This window comes from Megalobrama amblycephala, linkage group LG8, assembly GCF_018812025.1.
Source record: "Megalobrama amblycephala isolate DHTTF-2021 linkage group LG8, ASM1881202v1, whole genome shotgun sequence".
Classification (NCBI taxonomy): domain Eukaryota; kingdom Metazoa; phylum Chordata; class Actinopteri; order Cypriniformes; family Xenocyprididae; genus Megalobrama; species Megalobrama amblycephala.
The window spans coordinates 29359530-29381418 of NC_063051.1; the positions used below are offsets into that span (position 1 = coordinate 29359530).

At 38.4% G+C, this 21889-nt stretch overlaps 1 protein-coding gene across 3 annotated transcripts in view; it reads right to left on the reverse strand.

Moving 5' to 3' along the window:
• Positions 1-267: 267 nt before the first annotated feature.
• The window catches only part of ten1 (TEN1 subunit of CST complex), a 28911-nt gene continuing 7289 nt past the window's right edge, over positions 268-21889 (reverse strand). For 2 of the 3 annotated variants that reach the window (XM_048200451.1, XM_048200453.1), the window contains exons 2-5: positions 10141-10298; positions 9847-9988; positions 1098-2021; positions 268-744 (exon numbers count right to left, since the gene is read on the reverse strand). In XM_048200451.1, coding sequence (XP_048056408.1) covers positions 1913-2021; positions 9847-9988; positions 10141-10298 — 409 coding nt within the window. In that variant the 3' untranslated portion in view covers positions 268-744; positions 1098-1912. The remainder of the gene's footprint in view (positions 745-1097; positions 2022-9846; positions 9989-10140; positions 10299-21889) is intronic. The other variant, XM_048200452.1, reaches the window with a different exon arrangement.

Here is a 21889-nt window from a genome sequence, read left to right on the forward strand (position 1 = left end):
TTGTCTGAGTCTTTGTCTAAGCTCGGCTCCACTGTTGATACCAAAGCACTCAATGGCAAAACCAACACTGAAATTCAGATGCAGCTTGAGGTCAAATCACATTTTAAATTATATTTTATATAATTATAAATGAAATAACAATAAAATGATTCTGTCCAGTTCCAGCCACCATTTATATATATATATATATATATATATATATATATATATATATATATATATATATATATATATATATATATATATACAGCTCTGAATGTATCAATATCTTGTATTCTGTGTCGGCAGGCTGAAGAAAGGCCTCTACAGCGCAATGAGCAGCTTTTAGCTGACCTGAGAAAGCGAAGCACTGCCATCACACCACTAAAACTTCGCCACACTCCTCCAAGCAAAACTACCATGGTTGAGTCTCTCTGTGACTGGAAAACTCCCAAGGTTAGAATCTCTAGAAAAAAAATATGAAGGTATTGAAAATCTCTTTATAAAGATATTTTCAACACCTTCATTCAGTACATGTAGTATGAAAAGCTATGGTTACTAATTTTCTATTAATTTATTGTTCTATTCATTTGTTAATCATGGGATTCTTCTCAGGCTTCATTGAACAGAGGAGAGCTGTTTAATCTGAAGTCCAACACAGACAATGACTGGGAGGTTCAGTCCAATGATGGGACAAGCAAAAAATTTCCTGGAGTTTGCTTCATGGTTCCTCCACCGGATCCTGAGGCTCTCAACAGAGTTGACCTGTAAGAATAAAAACTACTTTTCATACTCCAAAGACATTGTAAAATGTTTGTTGTTAACCTTTAATGTATGCTTATGTCAAAAATAATGAGTAAAGCCTTCAGAGACCAAGAATATCTAATAATTTGTGTTTGTATGAGAAGGCTGGGGAAAGAGTTGGAAGATCTAAAGAAAAGGCGAGCTGCTTTGAGAACTTCGCTGAACAGTCATCCATCAAAGGCTCCTGTTTCACAGGCTCCAGGTAATTTGTTTTGCACCCTCTACTGTACGGGCACGGATGCATTTCCTTTAGCCTGATGTTTATTCGTTTCACTTTTGGTGCGAAAGGACCATTTTATCAATGATATGTTTACCTTTTTTGTGACATGTAGGGGTGGGCCAGAGATGGGTTAGGTCCATCCTGGGGTGGGTTTCCCATACAATGATGTACTAGCTAGTCACGACTTTCCTGAAACCATAAAGTTGTTAATGATGTCATGCAGGTGGTGGAGCAACAACTTATAATAATCAATATAAATTAATCAAATTAATGTTAGATTATTGCTGTAAATAACGAGCATGGCATTTGATGACTACTTCACTATTTTGTTCTCTGTTGTTCTGCTTTATTCAATCTTGTGTTCCGTCTTAGGTTATACTCTAGATCACTTACATGCACACTCTTTAAAAATAGTGTTTTCGTTCTCATGACAAAGTAAAAGATGTAGAATGAAATTTGTATATAGATATGGAATGACATATTGTACTGTCTAGATTGTACTGCATGTTAGCTTACTTTGCTCAAATGATATGTTTGATATATTTAAATTAGACTAAGAACTACGCTTCTATCCACATGTCGAGAGCTGTAGTTCCAACCACAACTTTGCAATGCTGTTTGCAAACGTTTGTTGAAATTATGTTTGTGGGAAACACTGAATTATTAATTTATGTCGATAACAATGGAACTAAATGATGCTTTTGAAAAAAACACCCCAGTTCTGATGATGGCCTATTCAATCATAGTGGAAAATAATGTTCAATCAACTATTGAACATTGTGTGTTATTCTTGTTGGGGTCAAGTTACCTAGCTATAAATTCAGGTTATTTTGAAAACATACTGTAGACCATTATTTCTAATTATCATGTGATTATGTATGTGGTGCTCATGAAACAACTAGGAAACACTTATTTACTGAACTTACCTCTGAGGTAATACATCATTGTCATATTTGTTGTTGTAGTTCCTGCTCCAAGAGCTGAGGAGAACTCCAAAGCTGTAGAGCTGGCTAGCCGTCTAAACCAAATAGATAAAGATCTAGCTCAAGTTGAGATGAACACTCTGAGCAGTCTAAGAGCCCCACTGAACCGCACTGACCCTGCCACAGACCTCACTAAACGTCTGAAGGAGCAAGAGGTGAGAAATGATTTAGACATCTACTTAGATATATAACCATTCTTGCTTAGAGATAAGCCTCCTAAGTTAATACTGTTGACTATAATGAAATACACAACCAGGTTATTGACTGCTGATAACTGGATGCAAGATAACCGATATAAAGTGGATTAATGGCTGTCAAAAACCTAAAACCTTTGTCTAAAGCAATGGTTTTGGAAAAATTGTCAGTGGATGAAGAGCACCACATTTTATAATGCTCTGCTTATTTGAGATTTTTCTTCTCTAAACAGAAAACCGCTACAGCTCTCCAGCAGCTGGACAAACAGAGGTCTGCAGCCCAAAAGGACCTGGAACCTCTACTTTCAAAGGATTCTAATGGGCCAACCTCTTCTACTCTACCCCAAAAACTCAGTGATGCCAAAAACAAACAAGACAGTCTAGCTGCTCTCATTGATCTCTACAGAAAGAAGTATGTACAATTACAAATCTATTTATATAGGAAATGAAAGAAAGAATTCTAGATGTTGCAACTCTGGTGCCTCTTTTTCTAGGTTAAATGCATCTATGGTTTTGGAGGGACAGCTTAGGAAGATGGACAGCACTGTCTCAGACTTTGAGAAACAGCTCAGTGATGATGGTGCCATCCCAGACAAACCTAGTGCCATTCAGGCCCGTACCCAGGAGATTCAGGTCATTATTCATTCTTAATTTAGTAGAATGTAATCACGACACCACATGTCTTTTATCTGAATCACAAACTGGACTACATACCCAGAGTTATGACATAAAATTATTTCAGATCATTATCAAAATTTTTTACTTATGGTAAAAATGTACTTAAAAGGATGTATTTTGCCAACAAACCAAATCTTATGCATAAAGTATATTGTCATTCATACAGGGTATGAGAAAAGACGTTGCTAGTGCTCAAAGTGAGATGCAAAAGCTTAGCGAGGACCTAGAGGCACTTAAGAAGCTAAGCAGTTCACTTCAGCAGGGTTACCAGGAGTATTGTCCTGATATACGCAAACATGAAGCAGAAGTGAAGAATCTTCAAAGCCGATATGCCAATGTGAGCAACCAGCTAAATGAAAGGTGAGTTATATATGCTTACTCAAAAGTTGACTCTAAAAGGCATTCATCTAAAACAAATTTTTAGTTTAATGAGTTTAATGTGGTGCTGCTTAGATATACCTTCTCTTTTCTATTGTCTTTTCTTCAGTGATGAGCTGAACAATTGTTACCTAAAACATGTCTTGAAAAATGTTTTTATATTTCCTTAGAGAGAGGCTTTTGCAAGAGGCTAACACAAAACACCAGGACTTCCAGAATGTGAGCCAATCACTGAGCTCCTTCTTAGATAATCTCCCTAACAACAAGATCAACCCCAAAGATGATATGGCTCAAGTCAATGCCAAGCAGAACTCTCAAAAGGTTAGATTTGTAGACTATATCAGACAATATATATTATATAAAATAAAATAAATGATCTGATACACAACAACAGCACACGAAAAAAAAATACAATTCTAACTATGTGGTTGTTTTCTTTTACTCAAAAGAGGGTGATAGAGGATATACAGAGGAAAGGTGATGACATGGACAGAGTTGTTGATCTCTCCAAGGATCTCCAAAATGTTCTCAAAGTAAGTCAAATGTTTGGGCTACTGAATGTATGTATCCAAAATCATACACCAAATATAACTTTATATTTAAAGTATTTAGAATATAACACTTTGAAAAACCTTTAAATGTTACAATTTTGTGGCATAAACTGTTATGAAATTGTACATTGCATTTATTTTGGGTAGGAATATGAGATGAATTGTGATAAGTACACAGCTACTCTTGATGACACACCAGCGACAAATGCTAAAAGGCTTCACACCACCTCCCTAGCTAGCGCTGTTGCAAAGCAGGTGAGATATTTGAAATGTAAAACATGACAAATTTTTATATTAATTAAATACTTAATTTTTTATTCTGTTGTGCTACAGGAAAAGGATCTTACAAGCCATTACGCTGAAACAGCTGCTGAGAGTAACCAGTTGCTCAACCAGATGAACTTGGCAAAGTGCATCATGGCTGAGGTGCAAATGAGAGATCAATATTTTTGTAGTTTACCACTAATCAGAAGGCTTCATTTGTTCTGTGTTATACTGCAATTAATTTTATCTTTGTTATGAAAAGCAAATAATCCTGTGACTGTTCAAACTAATAATCTTTGAAATGTCTTTCTTGTCTTACTTCCATTTACACAGAATGTGGAAAAAGTAAATGCCGTACAACAACAACAGGTGCAACAAAAGGCCTACGAGGACACGGAAGCTTTGCAGAAAGAATTAAAGGAGGAAATTGCCAAATGTACCAATGCAGAAAATAGCCTGAGCACCATCAAGAACAGATATTTATCTCTGAAGAGTCGAAGAGGAGTAGAGCGAGTGGAAGAGAAAGAGGTTCTGCAGTATTACCGTGACCCAAAACTTGAGGCCAATGTGGAGGATTTTCTTAAGAAGATTCACGAAGAAGCACTGAAACGCACCAAAACACAGAGTGAGATTGAGGTACTGACCAGAAAGATCACTACCTTAGAAAGTGAACTTAAGAACACCAAACCCAAGCTAGTCACAAGAGAGGTGACGGAGGTAGAGAAAGACCCTCAGCTGGATGTAGAAGCATCAAACATTCGAGAAAAAATAAGCAAACTGAGAAGTGAACTCAGAGTTAAAGAACAAGAGAAGGCTCACCTGCAAACCGAGATGACAATTTTGGAGCAAAAGAAGCAAAACATAAAAGAGAAGGTGGTGCAAAAGGAAGTGGTAAGACTGGAGAAGAATCCAGAAATGTTGAAGGCAGTTAGGACATTTGAGATGGATATCTCAGATGAAGGTGAGAGGTGCAAGTCATTGAGGAGTGAAATCTCCCAAACCAGAAGCAAGATAAATTCTTTAGAGAGGCTCATCCCAACTTTAGAGCCAAAAGTTGTTACCAAGGAGGTGAAAAGGGTTGAGCAGGACCCTGGACTCATAAGTGAGTCTAAAGGGCTTCTGACTAGACTAGAAGAAATGAGAAATGAGAACAAAAGTCTCTTGTTTGAGCTTAGTAACCTTCAGTCACACCATGTTCAAATACAGCAAATGAAGCCCAAAGTGGAAGTCAAAGAAATCATAAATGAGAACTTCAGGGTGGCCCCTGAGACAGAGGCAGAGATGCAACGCTTGAGAAGGGAGCTTCAAGACAGTAGCAGGCAGTGCTCAGACTTTGAGAGACAAATTATTATTGTGAAAACAGAGCTTGGTGCTCTTCATGCACAGAAACCAAAGGTTGAGTATAAGGAAGTAGTTCAGGAGGTTGTAAAAGAGGAAAGAAGTCCAGAGAATGTAAAAGAAATACAGAGGCTCTCTGATCAAGTATATTCACTGCAAAAAGCCTACAGTACTTTACAGGATGAGCTTATCCATCTTAGAAAAAACAGGGATGAGTGGAAGACTGAAAAGTCAAAGGTTGAGACCAAGATTGTCACTAAAGATGTAACTAAATATATTGATGACCCACTTCTGGAGAAGGAGGCAGATCGTCTCAGGAGAGATGTACGCGAAGAAACTCAGAGGCGAAGAACTATAGAGGAAATGGTCTTTGATCTTCAGAATAAATACATTCAGCTAGAGAGACAAAAACCAGAGGAAAAAGTAGTAGTGCAAGAGGTGGTGCGTCTACAAAAGGACCCAAGGCAGATTCTTGATCATGATAGGCTAGGCAGGAGTCTAGATGAAGAAGTGAAGAATCGTAGAAAATTGGAGCTAGAGGTGCAGCAGATGAGAGCACTCATAGAAGACAAGGAGATATCCATAAGGAGCAGTGATGAAAGGCAAAAAAAGATACAGGTGGAAACTGAGCGGAGACAAATTAAATCCAGAATCCATGAGCTAGAAACTGCCCCACCACCTATTGAAGAGAACATAGTAATAGAGGAAGTTCTGAAAGTTGAGAGGGATCCAAAACTAGATAAACTGACCAATGGTCTTCGGACAGACATGGATAAGGAAAGCAGTGACATTATGCGCTTGGAGCGAGACATCAGGAAAATGACACTCGAGATAGAAATTTTGCAGAGAGAGAAATCGGTTGAGAAGACCATCTATAAAGAGATTGTTCGTGTAGAGAAAGATCAAGCAGTAGAAGCAGAAAGGTCCCACCTTAGAGAACAGTTACAACAGGAGAAAAATGCCAGACGAGACCTTGAGGATGAACTCCATCGTCTAGATGAGAAACTGCAGCGACAAGCAAGCAAAAGAACTACCACATCCCTGGAGGAGACCAACCTGATTCATGATCGGGACAAGCTGCAAAGAGAAAAAGAAAACCTCCAGAGAGAGCTAAGAACATTAGAATCTGAAAGACAAAATATCAGCATCTCATTCCACCAGCAGTCTAGGCTAATGAGTGAAAGAAATCAAATGAATAGGCAAAGAAGCATTAAAATGGAATCAGATGTTCAAAGGCTGGAAAGAGAGATCCTGGATGAGAAGGACAAAATTCACAAGCGAGATAACATAATCAGGGAGCTCAAGAACAGTTTGAGGAAAGAGGATTCCTCAGAAACTCGTACTAAGGAAGTCAATGTCTCCACAAAGATTAGCATCTTGGACCCTAACACTGGTAAAGACATGTCACCATACGATGCCTACATGCAAGGCTTCCTCGATCGCAGCCAGTACTTGCAATTACAGGAACTGGAGTGCGACTGGGAGGAAACCACCACAATGGGACCTGATGGTGAAATTTCTGTTTTGCAAGATCGCAAGAGTGGCAATCAGTACTCAATCAAAAATGCACTAACAGAAGGCAGGGTGACTAAATACCAACTACAACAGTACAAGGATGGCAAAATGCCTATCTCAGAGTTTGCTCTTCTTGTGGCTGGTGAAACAAAACCTCGGTCATACACCCCAGTTACCAGCCAACCAACTCAGCTCAATGAAGAGTTCCCCATCTGCGGTGTGTATGATGTACACACTGATTCATGTCTAAATGTACGCAGTGCCATGAGTCGAAAGATGATTGACACCAACACTGCCCAAAAGCTGCTTGAAGCACAGGCAGCTACTGGCGGCATTGTGGACATCAGCAACAGCATAAAATATTCTGTCCACAAAGCAGCTGATCGAGGTCTGATTGAGCCTAGTCAACTACAGCGGTTACTGAATGCTCAAAAGGCCTTTACTGGAGTAGAAGACCCTATGACCAAAGAACGTCTGTCAGTCGGAGAAGCTGTACAGAAAGGGTGGATGCCCAAAGAGAATGCCATGAGATACATGGAGGCACAATTTCTGACAGGTGGGTTGGTCAACCCCAACAAAGCAGGAAGAGTTAACATTGTTGATGCTGTCAGCTCTAAGATGATTGACAGTACAATGATGAGAGAGCTTCAGGAAGAGATCAACTATGCAAAAGAGCTCATTGATCCCATCACAAAGGAGAAGATCAACTACAAGCAGGCTTTGGCTCGTTGTAAGACAGACCCACTCTCAGGTCTTCCGATGCTTCCTGCTTCCTCCAAAGATTCTGCCTATACTTCCTATAATACATAGACACGCAATAGTCTACATCAGTTTACAAAATTGATCATGCATTCAAGTTTCTGCACTGTCGACCATTTCTCCTTGGTTAAGATTAAAATTTGATCTTTTATAGAAAAATAAAACAGTCAGGTCCTAAACCACTTTATAAATGCAAGCGTTTAGTGCAGGGGTGGGCAAACTCGGTCCTGGAGGGCCGCTGTCCCTGCAGAGTTTTGCTCCAACCCTAATCAAACACACCTGAAACCAGCTAATCAAGGTCTTCAGGATTCAGGGGCGTAGTTTGCGGGGGGGATGGGGGGGGAGGTAACCCCCCCAGTATTCAAATCCATCAGTTACAACCCCCCCAATATTTCAACATGAAAATCACAGTAGATCTATACTAACATATGTATAATTCATTTATTTTGCAACAATAATTTTGTTTCTAATCGAATATGAGTTTGTCATAATAAATTAGTCAAAAAAGTACGTCGCACTTTCACCAAAACAACACGAGTGGAGCTCTAATGTTTGAATGGAGAGCACGGGTAGCACCAAAAAATGAAGAGAACTGTTGCCCAGCCGACTATATTAAACTTCTGTTCAAAGAGGGACGTTAAAAAGAATAAAGCATGTACTGAGAAGGAGGTATGAAAACATTGTAATAGCTAGGTACACTCCACATATATTTTAGCTATCTAATCCATTGCAGTTTAGCCATAACTATCAGTTTAACTGTAACCAGTTACCAACACAGCCGTCTGTTTTGTTACTTCATTTTTCAATAGTTGTCAATGACAAAAGTATTCACATCGGTGTTTGTTTTCTTCCTTAATTAATCTGACTTTTGAACGAATTGACTTGAATGAACGATTTAAGTAGCTCACTCATTAAAACGTCGAATCGCTGCCACCTACTGGCGGTTTCAATATTTAACAATTTCTTTCTGTTTAGAATCACTCCGTTATGTTAGAATTTGATGAATGTTTATAGATAAATTCCATAAAGTTATGATAGATAGATAGATAGATAGATAGAGAAGAAATAAATTATCCAATAATGCTACACATAAAACAGATTTTTTTTTTTTATTATTAAAAAAATAATAACAGGCAGCATCCCCCCCCCCCCCCTTTTATCAGGGTTGCAGCTAAACTCTGCAGGGACAGCGGCCCTCCAGGACCGAGTTTGCCAACTCCTGGTTTAGTGGGTGCATTGATTCAATGTGTTCTTAAGTTAAAAAAAAAACAAAAAGAATCTGCACACCAGAAAAAAGAAAAAGATGTTACTGATTTTAAGATAATGTATAATAATAAATGTGGTTAGAGATTCACAAAAAAATTTCATTTGAAGTTTGAAAGTAATTCTTAATCTGATCAATACTGTACTTGTTATACAACTTATTGTAAATCTCAGGTGCTATAAAATCTGTCAATTTGACCACATTACATTAGTTAGTTTTCACTAAGAGTCATTTAAAAATCTCAACTGATGAGATGCTTATGTTTACTTAATTTTTACACTATGTAATGGGACAGACTATTGTAACAGAGAATAAGGAATATTTATCAAAAAACAAAAATGTTATGCATGTTTTATTTGCATGGTATGATGGGGCAGAAGTGCAATTTCTGATTTAAAATCATTATACTTTTAATTATTTATGTCTTTACCATTCTCTGTCCTTTCTAATACTGCTGATGAGAATAATTGAGAATTAAAAATGCAATTAATGACTTGTCTTTTTTGTTACATCTAATTTGTTTCTATTAAATGAAGTCAACATGTACAATTTATTTATTTATTTTTAAAATACATTTTAAAAGAGTTTTCTTTCTAAATAAATAGGGGTATAGAGTTTGACCTACATCCTGCACTAGACATCCAATATACATAGGGTGTGTCAGAACAAATACCATATATTATATAGCAATACAATACATAGATTGAGAGCCATTTACCTCTTACTTACTTATTTGTAAAATTTAAAAGTATATATTTATTTTTACAGTTAGGTAATCAATTTACATCTACTTTATGTAATAATCCAAGTGACAATCCTATGCTATTGAGAAGTTGACACAAAGTCACAGATTTTCAAATTGTACAAAAACACAATAAATAGTTCTGAATTTATCACAATTACGTATAAGGGCTCTCACAGCAGTGAGCTTGCATATTCATCTTTAGTTTCTCTCTCCTTAAAGAAGCGTCTCTGTTCCACAATGGCCTGTTGCATTAGAGTAAGGTCTACTCCATCAACACAAGTCAAAGCACGGGCACGCAGCATAACTCCACTTAATCCTGGAAGCAGAAGCAACAGAAAATACTGGTTAAAACAAACAGCCTGGAAAAACACAAACACAATCTGAATATAAACAACAAAACTGCATCTAGATTTAGACTATAAGTAGGCAGCAACTTGGGTTTAAATCATATGTCTTACTCAAACTCACCATCAGTCTTTTCAATTTCGCCAAGAACAAAATACTGAGCTCCAAGTATGGGCTGGAAAGGTTCAACAAGTGTTGTTTGTACAGACACGTGGCACTGTGCAGAAGACTGCTGACCACTTAGAACAGCTTTGGACTCTTCTGGCACATAACTTATAAGTCTAGATGGAAAGATGGACAAAAGCTAAATTTTATTTTTAGATATTTTTCTATAAATGATGATTAAAAAGTCAAACAACTGAAACTGATCAATATTTACTAGTAAATTGTAACAAGAAAGAGGTAAGAAACAAGGAAGAGCTGGATCCAAACACAGTACTTTAATATAGCCTTAATATCAAAAGTACAAGAAACCAAGAAACAACTAAGCTCACATTACAAACAAACAGATAAGGCTTGACACCGAACAGTGGAAACAAAAGGGTTAAATGGGTAACGAGAGAAATATCAGAAATAACAAGGGAAACAGGAATCTTGGGGCCATATACGGGTCAATGACATGATGCCTAAATTTTCTGCCCGAATGCATGAAATTTGGCTTAAATGCATAAAAATACCATATAAATGTAGTACCTCTCCCATGCATGTACTTAGTTTAACTTTTCAAAAAACATTAGTTATTTGTAATTTTCTGTTATTTAAAGTGTCAAAATAATAAATAAATAAATAAATATATTTCCATCATAATATACAAACAAACTTTGTCCAATGATGTCCATTTTATGAAATATCATGTGGTGTGACCATCAAAAAAACTACCACTTTGGGACTTTGATGTTGAAATCCATTCAAAGACAGGAAGTTGCATCATATACCAAATTGCGAAGGACCCATGGAAGCAGCGAGCAGGTTTATAACTCTGTCTTAAATTTGGAAAAAAAAAAAAACTTATAAATAACCTTTTTAAACGGCTGATATGTAGTTACCACATTTGGATAACATGTGGTATGACCTCAACAAACAATGAATATTGAGTTATTTCTGTGAATATATACTTTTATTACAAATTTCATAGTGACCTTTTGTGGGACACTAGCTTGTTTTGTTTAGGTAACCAACTCTCTGCCTGTAAATTTGGACTGAATTTGAAAATATCATGTGGTGCGACCACTGCAGAATGCTTTCCATGATAGATATATGTCCTAGATTGGCAGTTTTTGTGGTTTTATATTCAATTGATGATTTATATAGATAATGATACTAAAATAAAGTACTTTAAGGAATAGATTTGGGTCATTTTATAAAAATATTTCAGACAGTTTTTGTATTGTACAATATGAGAAAAAAAAATGTTTAGAGCATGTATTTTCAGGTTAATAATTATGCATTTACAGTGTTAGTCATTTATTCATAAATATTTCAATCTATTTTACCAGATGCCACTTCCAAGCAAAGTAAAAACCGCTGGCCATAGGCAGCGTGTTAATTCTGACCCTGCAGCAAGAATAGAGTTACACCTTACTCGGAGAACAGTGAAATGATATTGCAATTTAAAATATCTGTTTTCTATGTGAATATATAGTAAACTGAAATAGAATGTGCATTCACGCGGCCTCGTAATTCCTGTAGTTACGAGATTCCTGCTTGTAAAAGGCATTCACGTCCTCGTAGAGCTCGTAATTACAGCTTGTAAGCTGGGAGTTTTCTGAAAGCTCCCAGATGTACCACGTGGCTGCTATACCACCTGACCGCAGTAGATTCATTTAGGCGTTGATAGTGGTACCATAGAAACGCATAATTCTCAGTCAAAGGACGTGAACAGCTCCGAATACAATGTCACGTGTTGTCATCTCAAAGATTTCGGTAAATATGAGGTGGTGTGAATGCAGCATTATTCCTGTGATCAAAGCTGAATTTTCAGCATCATTACTCCAGTCTTCAGTGTCACATGATCCTTCAGAAATCATTCTAAGGCCCTGTCCCAAACGGCACCCTAAAACCTCATGGTCTTCCTCCGAGTCCGCACTTTCACGACGTAATGGCGCTTTGACTGCCGGGTAAAGTCCTCTGCATAGCTCAGAGGGTGCTTCTCAATTCTTATTTGTGCATCCTCGTTTCCTTTCCTCGCTTCCTTTCCTCGTGTCTTAGCTCCACCCCTTCAGGATGCGAGGGAAGGACGCGAGGAAAAGATGCGAGGACGGAGGAATTGAATCAAGTGAAATAATATCCTCGCTCCCTTTAGCGTCACTTCAAAGCGTCATCAGCTGCGCTCGAGGGATCTACCCACATGTTGTTAAAGTTTGGTTATTTAAAAAAATTATAATAAATATTAATAAAGAAGATGACCCATTGAAATATATGAGATATAAAGTTTATTTAAACTGCAAAAGTAAAGAATACATTTAAATTATTGTGACAAATATGAAGGGGGAGGAGAATGTATATGTGCGTCAGGTTTCTCGACGAGAAAGACTTCTGCAAAGGATACACCTCTGTATCCTCGCTCATGACTCCTCAGGAAGCCTCCTCACTCCTCGTTCCTCGCCTCTTCGCGGTGCAATTAGAAAATTAAGATGTCCTTCAAGATGGCTGAGCTCAATTGTTTTCCGGGTTATAGGATGGAGGACGGAGGAGCGAGGAAACGAGGAGGGATATTGAGAAGCACCCAGTCTTGCGGGCTCAGCAGGAGTGCGCATCGAGGGCGCACAACAGCCGCAAAGGGGGCGCTCATGAGCACCCTTCTTTAAGCTTAAATGACGAATGGGACACTGTACGGTCTTGTGGACTTAAGCCCCGGGTATACTTCAGCCGTCCGCGTTCGTGCACCGTCCGCATGACGTAATTTGTGCGGAGGGCTGCGGCCGGCCGCACACCCCATCCACGTGCAGCCCAAATTTCGAGACCGCACGGACCATGCACGTGCAACAGCGCATGCGCAAGCAGGGAAGAAGAGTCCACTAGGTGGCAATACGCACAATACTGAGCACAATGTGCAGTCGTCGAAGAAGAGTGTGTAAAGAACGATTCAAAAATAAGACGAGTAAACTCAAAAGCATGCCTTCTCCATCGTTTTTGATTCCTGTTCTCTTGGTGTATTTTCTGAACTATGTTGCAATAGTGGCTGCACTATTTTTCTTCTCCGATCCTGCCTAGCGAATGTCCGGTTGTCTGGTAATAGTATAGAAAAAAATGCACTGCGCATGTGTTTAACTCGGTCATCCGCGCGCATCCTTGGTATTGGCCCTGTCCCAAATGGCACACTCCGGACTTATGGACTTCCTCAGAGTCCACACTTTGGTGACGTCATGTAGTGCAGACCTATAGGGCCCTTGGCACGAGTCCACGAGGGCGCATTGAGAGGTATTTTTGGGACAGACTCGATCGTCACGCCAGAAATAACGGTCTGGTTGTTTTTTGACAGGAGCTGCAGGTTTGGGGATAATATTTAGCATCGAGAACAGGTTTCTTTTCTTTTGCAAAATATTATCTCCATGTCAACTACACAGCCTGCTTTTGCTTATGCCACCTGGGCATTAGACAATATATACATGCTTATTTAAATAATGTATACAGTTATAATAATACATAATGTTCCATTTGAACTAAGATTACAATTTTAACACAATAAACATGTGCGTGAGTTTCAGATGAATTTACAGGTTTAAATATAAATACTAGGTTTACATATGATTCAGTAAAGCCCTGACATTCGGTTCTATTTATTTAATGAATCATAATGCGATCGTATTATTCATCGCGCTATTATTATGTTTGAGATATCAACCACTGGTCGATGACCATTATGTTTGTATAAACTGTAGGTAACAACTGGTAAAATGTACACCTAGGTCATAACCGTAATGATACCTACATTTAAATATTTGCATAGGGCCATCTGATTGGATGACGCCTGTGTTGGCGCTTGAAAAGTTGAGAAATCTTCAACTTCTGCCGCTTGCAACGCGAGTGAAGCGACGCGACGGAACCCACAATTCAGTTCGGCAACACATGATGTCACCCATTCAAAGTAAATGAGAAGCGTTAACACCGGCGCCCCAAGTTGAATGCAGCGTAACGGACACGCGCACGCAGTGGCCATCGTAAGTCCACAAGACCGAAAGTGCACATGAAGTGTGCCATTTGGAACAGGGCTTAATATGCTGATATGCTGCGCAAGAAACATTTCTGATTATTATCAATGTTCATATTTTTGTGGAAACTGTGATATATTTTATTTGTCAGGATTCTTTGATGAATAGAAATTTCAAAAGAACAGCATTTATTTGAAATAGAATCTTTTGTAAAATTATGTCTTTGCTGTCACTTTTGATCAATTTAGGCCTAATGTGTCCTTGATGAATTAAAGTATTAATTAATTTCAACTTGAATTAAAGTCAACTTAAATTAAATGGTGCACTCAGGGTATGCACAGAACTAGCCCAACCACTCCCCCAGCCCAACCACTTTTTTTTCCTTTTTTTTTTTTTTTTGCTGTCCGCAAAAACCCGATTAAATCAATCAGTGAGTTGGTGGGAACGATCTAATGCTGTACAAATCGAGTGATCGACTGTCTCTTTCATGTTCACCACTTAGAAAATCTGATGCATGTAACTGCACTCTGATGTGCTTAATGCTTCTTGTTTTGTTTTTTACGTTGTCTCTGAGCAGCTTTGTCCCGAAATGTGGGTATTGTTTTCAGAGAAACAATCCTCGCATTTTGTCTAGTCAAGTGAAATTTCACTTTGCGTGTCAGAATGTTTGAACCCAGATCATATGGAAGTCTATTTACTAAACATTTTGTATATATATAAGCCTGTAGCCTATACTACATCATCATATGTTCTGTCATATAAAGAGTATTTACAATAAAATAACAGCACAATTTACTTGCCTCAAACAACTCAGTATGCATTAGTATTATTATTATTAGAGGCCTAATTATTGTTTTTGTTGATCCATTTCATCTATTGCCAAACTTTAATATGTGAATTATATAATTGAAATAAACACATTTAGCGTTGTCAGGTTTTTGTTTGTGCTTAAAGGGTTAGTTCACCCAAAAATGAAAATTATGTCATTAATGACTCACCCTCATGTCGTTCCAAACCCGTAAGACCTTCGTTCATCTTCGGAACACAGTTTAAGATATTTTAGATTTAGTCCGAGAGCTTTCTGTCCCTCCATTGAAAATGTATGTACGGTATACTGTCCATGTCCAGAAAGGTAATAAAAACATCATCAAAGTAGTCCATGTGACATCAGTGGGTTAGTTAGAATTTTTTGAAGCATCGAAAATACATTTTGGTCCAAAAATAACAAAAGCTACGACTTTATTCAGCATTGTATTCTCTTCTGGAATCCTTTCCATTGTTGTTTTTGGCGATTAGGACATCCGCGACATGCACACTTACGCACCATTTTAAAAAAATATAGCAATACCAAAATACAAACAATGTAGAATATCTTGAATACAGCGTGCGTCTCCCTCAGACTGTAAATGAAGCTCGGGCGCACTAGATAACACGTCAGCAGTGTCTTACATCAGCAGCGTCACTGCAGAGTCGTGAACCACACTCCGGAGCAGAAGGGGGCGGTAATGCACCAATAAGTTGGATGCCAACTGCCGTAAAACAGGAAAGAAGAAGAAGAAGAAGCGGAGTCGTGAACGCGGATTGACAACAGACCCGGAAGAGAATACAATGCTGAATAAAGTCGTAGTTTTTGTTATTTTTGGACCAAAATGTATTTTCGATGCTTCAAAATGTCGCGGATGTCCTAATCGCCAAAAACAACCACGGCGACGTAAAAGTGCATTACCAACGCCGACAGATGAAAGGATTCAATGGAATCAATTCAATGGAAAGGATTCCAGAAGAGAAGACAATGCTGAATAAAGTCGTAGTTTTTGTTATTTTTGGACCAAAATGTATTTTCAATGCTTCAAAAAATTCTAACTGACCCTCTGATGTCAAATGGACTACTTTGATGATGTTTTTATTACCTTTCTGGACATGGACAGTATACCGAACATACATTTTCAATGGAGGGACAGAAAGCTCTCGGACTAAATCTAAAATATCTTAAACTGTGTTCCGAAGATGAACGGAGGTCTTACGGGTGTGGAACGACATGAGGGTGAGTCATTAATGACATAATTTTCATTTTTGGGTGAACTAACCCTTTAATGGATAAAACAACGGAATTGCGAACTCAAGTTTATGGGTGCCGTACATTTTACCTGCCAGAAGATGGCGCTGTTTTCGACACTCTTGATGCTAACCTTTCCCGAAGCATTTAGAGAAAAGCTTCAAAGATTTTAATAATCAATTTTTAATAATCAAAATGTAAAAATTATGTAAAAAATAAAAACGGCATTAATTAGCACCCTCTCAGGGTACGCACAGTGCGTACAGCCGTATGGCTGCAGGCACCACTGGGTGCACCTATGTTTGCGATGTGATTCTTTTAATATAAAAAAGTTTTAAAAAATGGTGTTCATGAAAATAATAAAATTTGGTTTTAATCTATTTTTTTTTAATAAAATTAATTGTTTATTGATCTCTTTAAATAGATTTTTAATGATATTTAAGGTCTTTTTGTCATTTGGAGTGACCACACATCATGTGGTGCAACCAATAAGAGCAATAACTGTATTAAATTAAAAATAAAATATCTATTTTCTGTGACTGAAATATGAATCACTGATACAGTATGCTTAAGTGAATGGTATTTTTTAAAACATTTTTATCAGTTTTATGCAATTTACAGGAAAAATAAGTGTTAAACTATATTTAAGAAGGTAACTCTGAAGTTATAGAACAAAAACATAAGGTCATTCTTTACAGAATCTCAAACGAACTTCAAATACTTTTGGAACTTTTGGAATACTGAGGAAAGAAGCTCCTCCTGAGCCTCTCCATTTTAGCCATTAGACTATAAAGGTATCTGCCTGATTGCAGCAGTTTAAATAGTGAGTTACCAGGGTGGGTGGAGTACTTGAGGATATTGACAGCCCTGACTTTGCATCACCTGATGTTAATGTCATGCAGAGATGGGAGAGTGGTTCTAGTTATACACTCTCTGCTGCACGCACCACACTCTTCTCATACCATGATGAGATACATTAAGTCAATATACTTTCTATAGCCCCAGTAAAGAAAGTTTTAAAGATTGCAGAGGAAACCCTGAATTTCCTCAGTAATCTCAGATGGTATAGCCTTTGCCTGGCTTTGTTTTCTTGTGATGAGTCCAGGTCAAATCCTCAGAGATGTGCACTCCGAGGTATTTGAAACTGCTCACTCTCTTTACTGGTGTCCTATGGGGGATGCTAGTTGGCTAACAATGCTTTCGGGAAATGCACCCCAGGTTAGTTATTTTTGTATTAAAACCAGGGGTGCATTTCCCAAAAGCATTGTTAGCCAACTAACATTGCAAGTTCCGTCGTTACTAACATAGTTCAACGATTTGGTGTTTCCCGAAACCATAGTTCAAATGAACATTAGCAAACTGCATTGCAAACTTGTGTGGTTGGAACGACAGCTCTTGAGCTGTGGTTAGAAGCATAGTTTCTTGTTTTTATGACGTGGACTTAAAGGTGCCCTAGAATCAAAAATTGAATTTACCTTGGCATAGCTGAATAACAAGAGTTCAGTACATGGAAAAGACATACATTGAGTTTCAAACTCCATTGCTTCCTCCTTATGTAAATCTCATTTGTTTAAAAGACCTCCGAAAAACAGGCAAATCTCAACATAACACCGACTGTTATGTAACAGTCGGGATCATTAATATTTACGCCCCCAATATTTGCATATGCCAGCCCATGTTCAAGGCATTAGACAAGGGCAGCGAGTATTAACGTCTGGATCTGTGCACAGCTGAATCATCAGACTAGGTAAGCAAGCAAGAACAATAGCGAAAAATGGCAGAAAGATCCATTTGAGGGTTATATTAGCTGTGTGAACTTTGTAAATGCACTGTATTATAGTCGGGGCAGGGAGCGCGCTGAATCGGTGCATAGTTAATGATGCCCCAAAATAGGCAGTTAAAAAATTTAATCAAAAAAAAAAATCTATGGGGTATTTTGAGCTGAAACTTCACAGACACATTCAGGGGACACCTTAGACTTATATTACATCTTGTAAAAACTGGTTCTAGGGCACCTTTAATAAATCGTTATCTTGAGCAAAATAAGCAAGCTGACATTAAGTACAATGTATATCTTTTATTTCGAATATATACAAATGTCATTTATATATTTTAGTTTGTCAAGAGATTTAAAGCACCGTTTTTGAAGAGTGCGCATGTGTGTACGTGCTCTAGTAAGTAAGAACAAGCATTTGATTTCATCTGGAAACAAAGCAAAATAAATGAGGAAAATGAGAATTAATCCTCTAATGCCATGTCCATAATTTATAGCAAAAAATCTAGCATTAACTCGATCTCAAACTGATTGATTTAAAGAAGTTATTTCTCACCACCTGCATGATGTCATTCACCAACGTGGTTTGCGACTATAGAGGGTATGCATCGACGTCACTTTCCCGCCGGAATGCGCTCCCTCAGCTGGACTGAGTGGCAAAAGAACCTGCTGCATGACTGGATTTAACAGAACTGCGAAAACACGAGTAAAACTAACGAATTACACTAAAGGTTGGGCTCGAAAGTGTTTCTTACAACTTGTCAAATAAACCTATTCCATGGATATTGACATGCAGCCAGGAGTTGTGTTTCCTGACATTTATATGTGCCTGATTTAGACGCCGGGAAAACACATAAAGCAAATCTGCCTGTGAATATTTTATATAACTACAATATAGGTAGGTTTAAATCCACGTAATCACTTATATCAATGTTATATATATCGTCATATTGTCCAGCCCTAAAACATATATAGTTTTATAGTATAGTGTCATATATATAGTGTCAGTGTTTATTTTAAAACACACAATTATGCAGAATATAAGATGGAAAATATTTAATTGATGATTTGTCAACATAATATATAACAATACATTATATACGGTATGATTTTACCTCAAAATCCAACAATTTGACACAAAATTATAACTGCAAATCCATGTTTCTCTGCTGGAGTCCAGCTGTTTCTGTGAATTGCAGTGATCCATTTGCTTTTTTTTCTGTATTTTTCAGCAGTCTGTAAATATATTGCTCAGGTTTTGTGTCAAAGCTCTTTTCCATTTTGGATGTGTTTTGTGTGTTTTTCACGGCATTCACACTGAAAACCAATGCTGTATTGATGTGTCGTTCTTGAACGATTAGTTCATTTTGAACGAATCTTTAATTTGACTCGGGAAGAACGAGTCGTCTCGGGGGGTGATTCGTTCGCGCATGCGCAATATTCTATAGGTTCTGTACTGCTAGTAGTAGTTCACCTGTTTGGCCCTGTCCCAAATTGCACACTCCGGACTTATGGACTTCCTCAGAGTCCACACTTTGGTGACGTCATGTAGTGCAGACCTATAGGGCCCTTGGCGCGAGTCCACGAGGGCGCATTGAGAGGTATTTTTGGGACAGACTCGATCGTCACGCCGGAAATAACGGTCTGGTTGTTTTTTGACAGGAGCTGCAGGTTCGGGGATAATATTTAGCATCGAGAACAGGTTTCTTTTCTTTTGCAAAATATTATCTCCATGTCAACTACACAGCCTGCTTTTGCTTATGCCACCTGGGCATTAGACAATATATACATGCTTATTTACAGTGGGTACGGAAAATATTCAGACCCCCTTAAATTTTTCACTCTTTGTTATATTGCAGCCATTTCCTAAAATCATTCAAGTTAATTTTTTTTCCTCATTAATGTACACACAGCACCCCATATTGACAGAAAAACACAGAATTGTTGATATTTTTGCAGATTTATTAAAAAAGAAAAACTGAAATATCACATGGTCCTAAGTATTCAGACTCTTTGCTGTGACACTCATATATTTAACTCAAGTGCTGTCCATTTCTTCTGATCATCCTTGAGATGGTTCTACACCTTCATTTGAGTCCAGCTGTGTTTGATTATACTGATTGGACTTGATTAGTAAAGCCACACACCTGTCTATATAAGACCTTACAGCTCACAGTGCATGTCAGAGCAAATGAGAATCATGAGGTCAAAGGAACTGCCTGAAGAGCTCAGAGACAGAATTGTGGCAAGGCACAGATCTGGCCAAGGTTACAAAAAAAATGCTTCCTAAGAGCACAGTGGCCTCCATAATCCTTAAATGGAAGATGTTTGAGATGACCAGAACCCTTCTTAGAGCTGGCCGTCCGGCCAAACTGAGCTATCGGGGGAGAAGAGCCTTGGTGAGAGAGGTAAAGAAGAACCCAAAGATCACTGTGGCTGAGCTCCAGAGATGCAGTCGGGAGATGGGAGAAAGTTGTAGAGAGTCAACCATCACTGCAGCCCTCCACCAGTCAGGGCTTTATGGTAGAGTGGCCCGACGGAAGCCTCTCCTCAGTGCAAGACACATGAAAGCCCGTATGGAGTTTGCCAAGATGGTGAGAAATAAGATTCTCTGGTCTGATGAGACCAAGATAGAACTTTTTGGCCTTAATTCTAAGCGGTATGCGTGGAGAAAACCAGGCACTTGCTCATCACCTGTCCAATACAGTCCCAACAATGAAGCATGGTGGTGACAGCATCATGCTGTGGGGGTGTTTTTCAGCTGCAGGGACAGGACGACTGGTTGCAATCGAGGGAAAGATGAATGCAGCCAAGTACAGGGATATCCTGGACGAAAACCTTCTCCAGAGTGCTCAGGACCTCAGACTGGGCCGAAGGTTTACCTTCCAACAAGACAATGACCCTAAGCACACAGCTAAAATAACAAAGGAGTGGCTTCACAACAACTCCGTGACTGTTCTTGAATGGCCCAACCAGAGCCCTGACTTAAACCAAATTGAGCATCTCTGGAGAGACGTTGGACGTTTACCATCCAACCTGACAGAACTGGAGAGGATCTGCACGGAGGAATGGCAGAGGATCCCCAAATCCAGGTGTGAAAAACTTGTTGCATCTTTCCCAGAAAGACTCATGGCTGTATTAGATCAAAAGGGTGCTTCTACTAAATACTGAGCAAAGGGTCTGAATACTTAGGACCATGTGATATTTCAGTTTTTCTTTTTTAATAAATTTGCAAAAATGTCAACAATTCTGTGTTTTTCTGTCAATATGGGGTGCTGTGTGTACATTAATGAGGAAAAAAATGAACTTAAATGATTTTAGCAAATGGTTGCAATATAACAAAGAGTGAAAAATTTAAGGGGGTCTGAATACTTTCCGTACCCACTGTAAATAATGTATACAGTTGTAATAATACATAAGATGAATTTACAGGTTTAAATATAAATACTAGGTTTACATATGACTCAGTAAAGCCCTGACATACGGTTCTATTTATTTAATGAATCATAATGCGATCGTATTATTCAACGTGCTATTATAATGTTTGAGATATCAATCACTGGTCGATGACCATAATGTTTGTATAAACTGTAGGTAACAACTGGTAAAATGCACACCTAGGTCATAAAAACCGTAATGATACCTACACTTAAATATTTTCTTCTCAGCCATGTCATCAATTGCTCTTGAGCGAAATCTCCTCCCATCCGTTGTCTGATTGGCATTTCGCAAGGATTCCTGGGTAGTTAAAGTGTGCGGAGCCTGCATCTATGCGGGCTTCGCGGAAGACCGCTTCAAGGGTACAAAAGGGGCGCTGCTGAGCACACTTCAGAGCGTTAAAATCCTGAACGGGATGGCCTACGGACTCGTAGACTCGGCGAGCATGCGCAA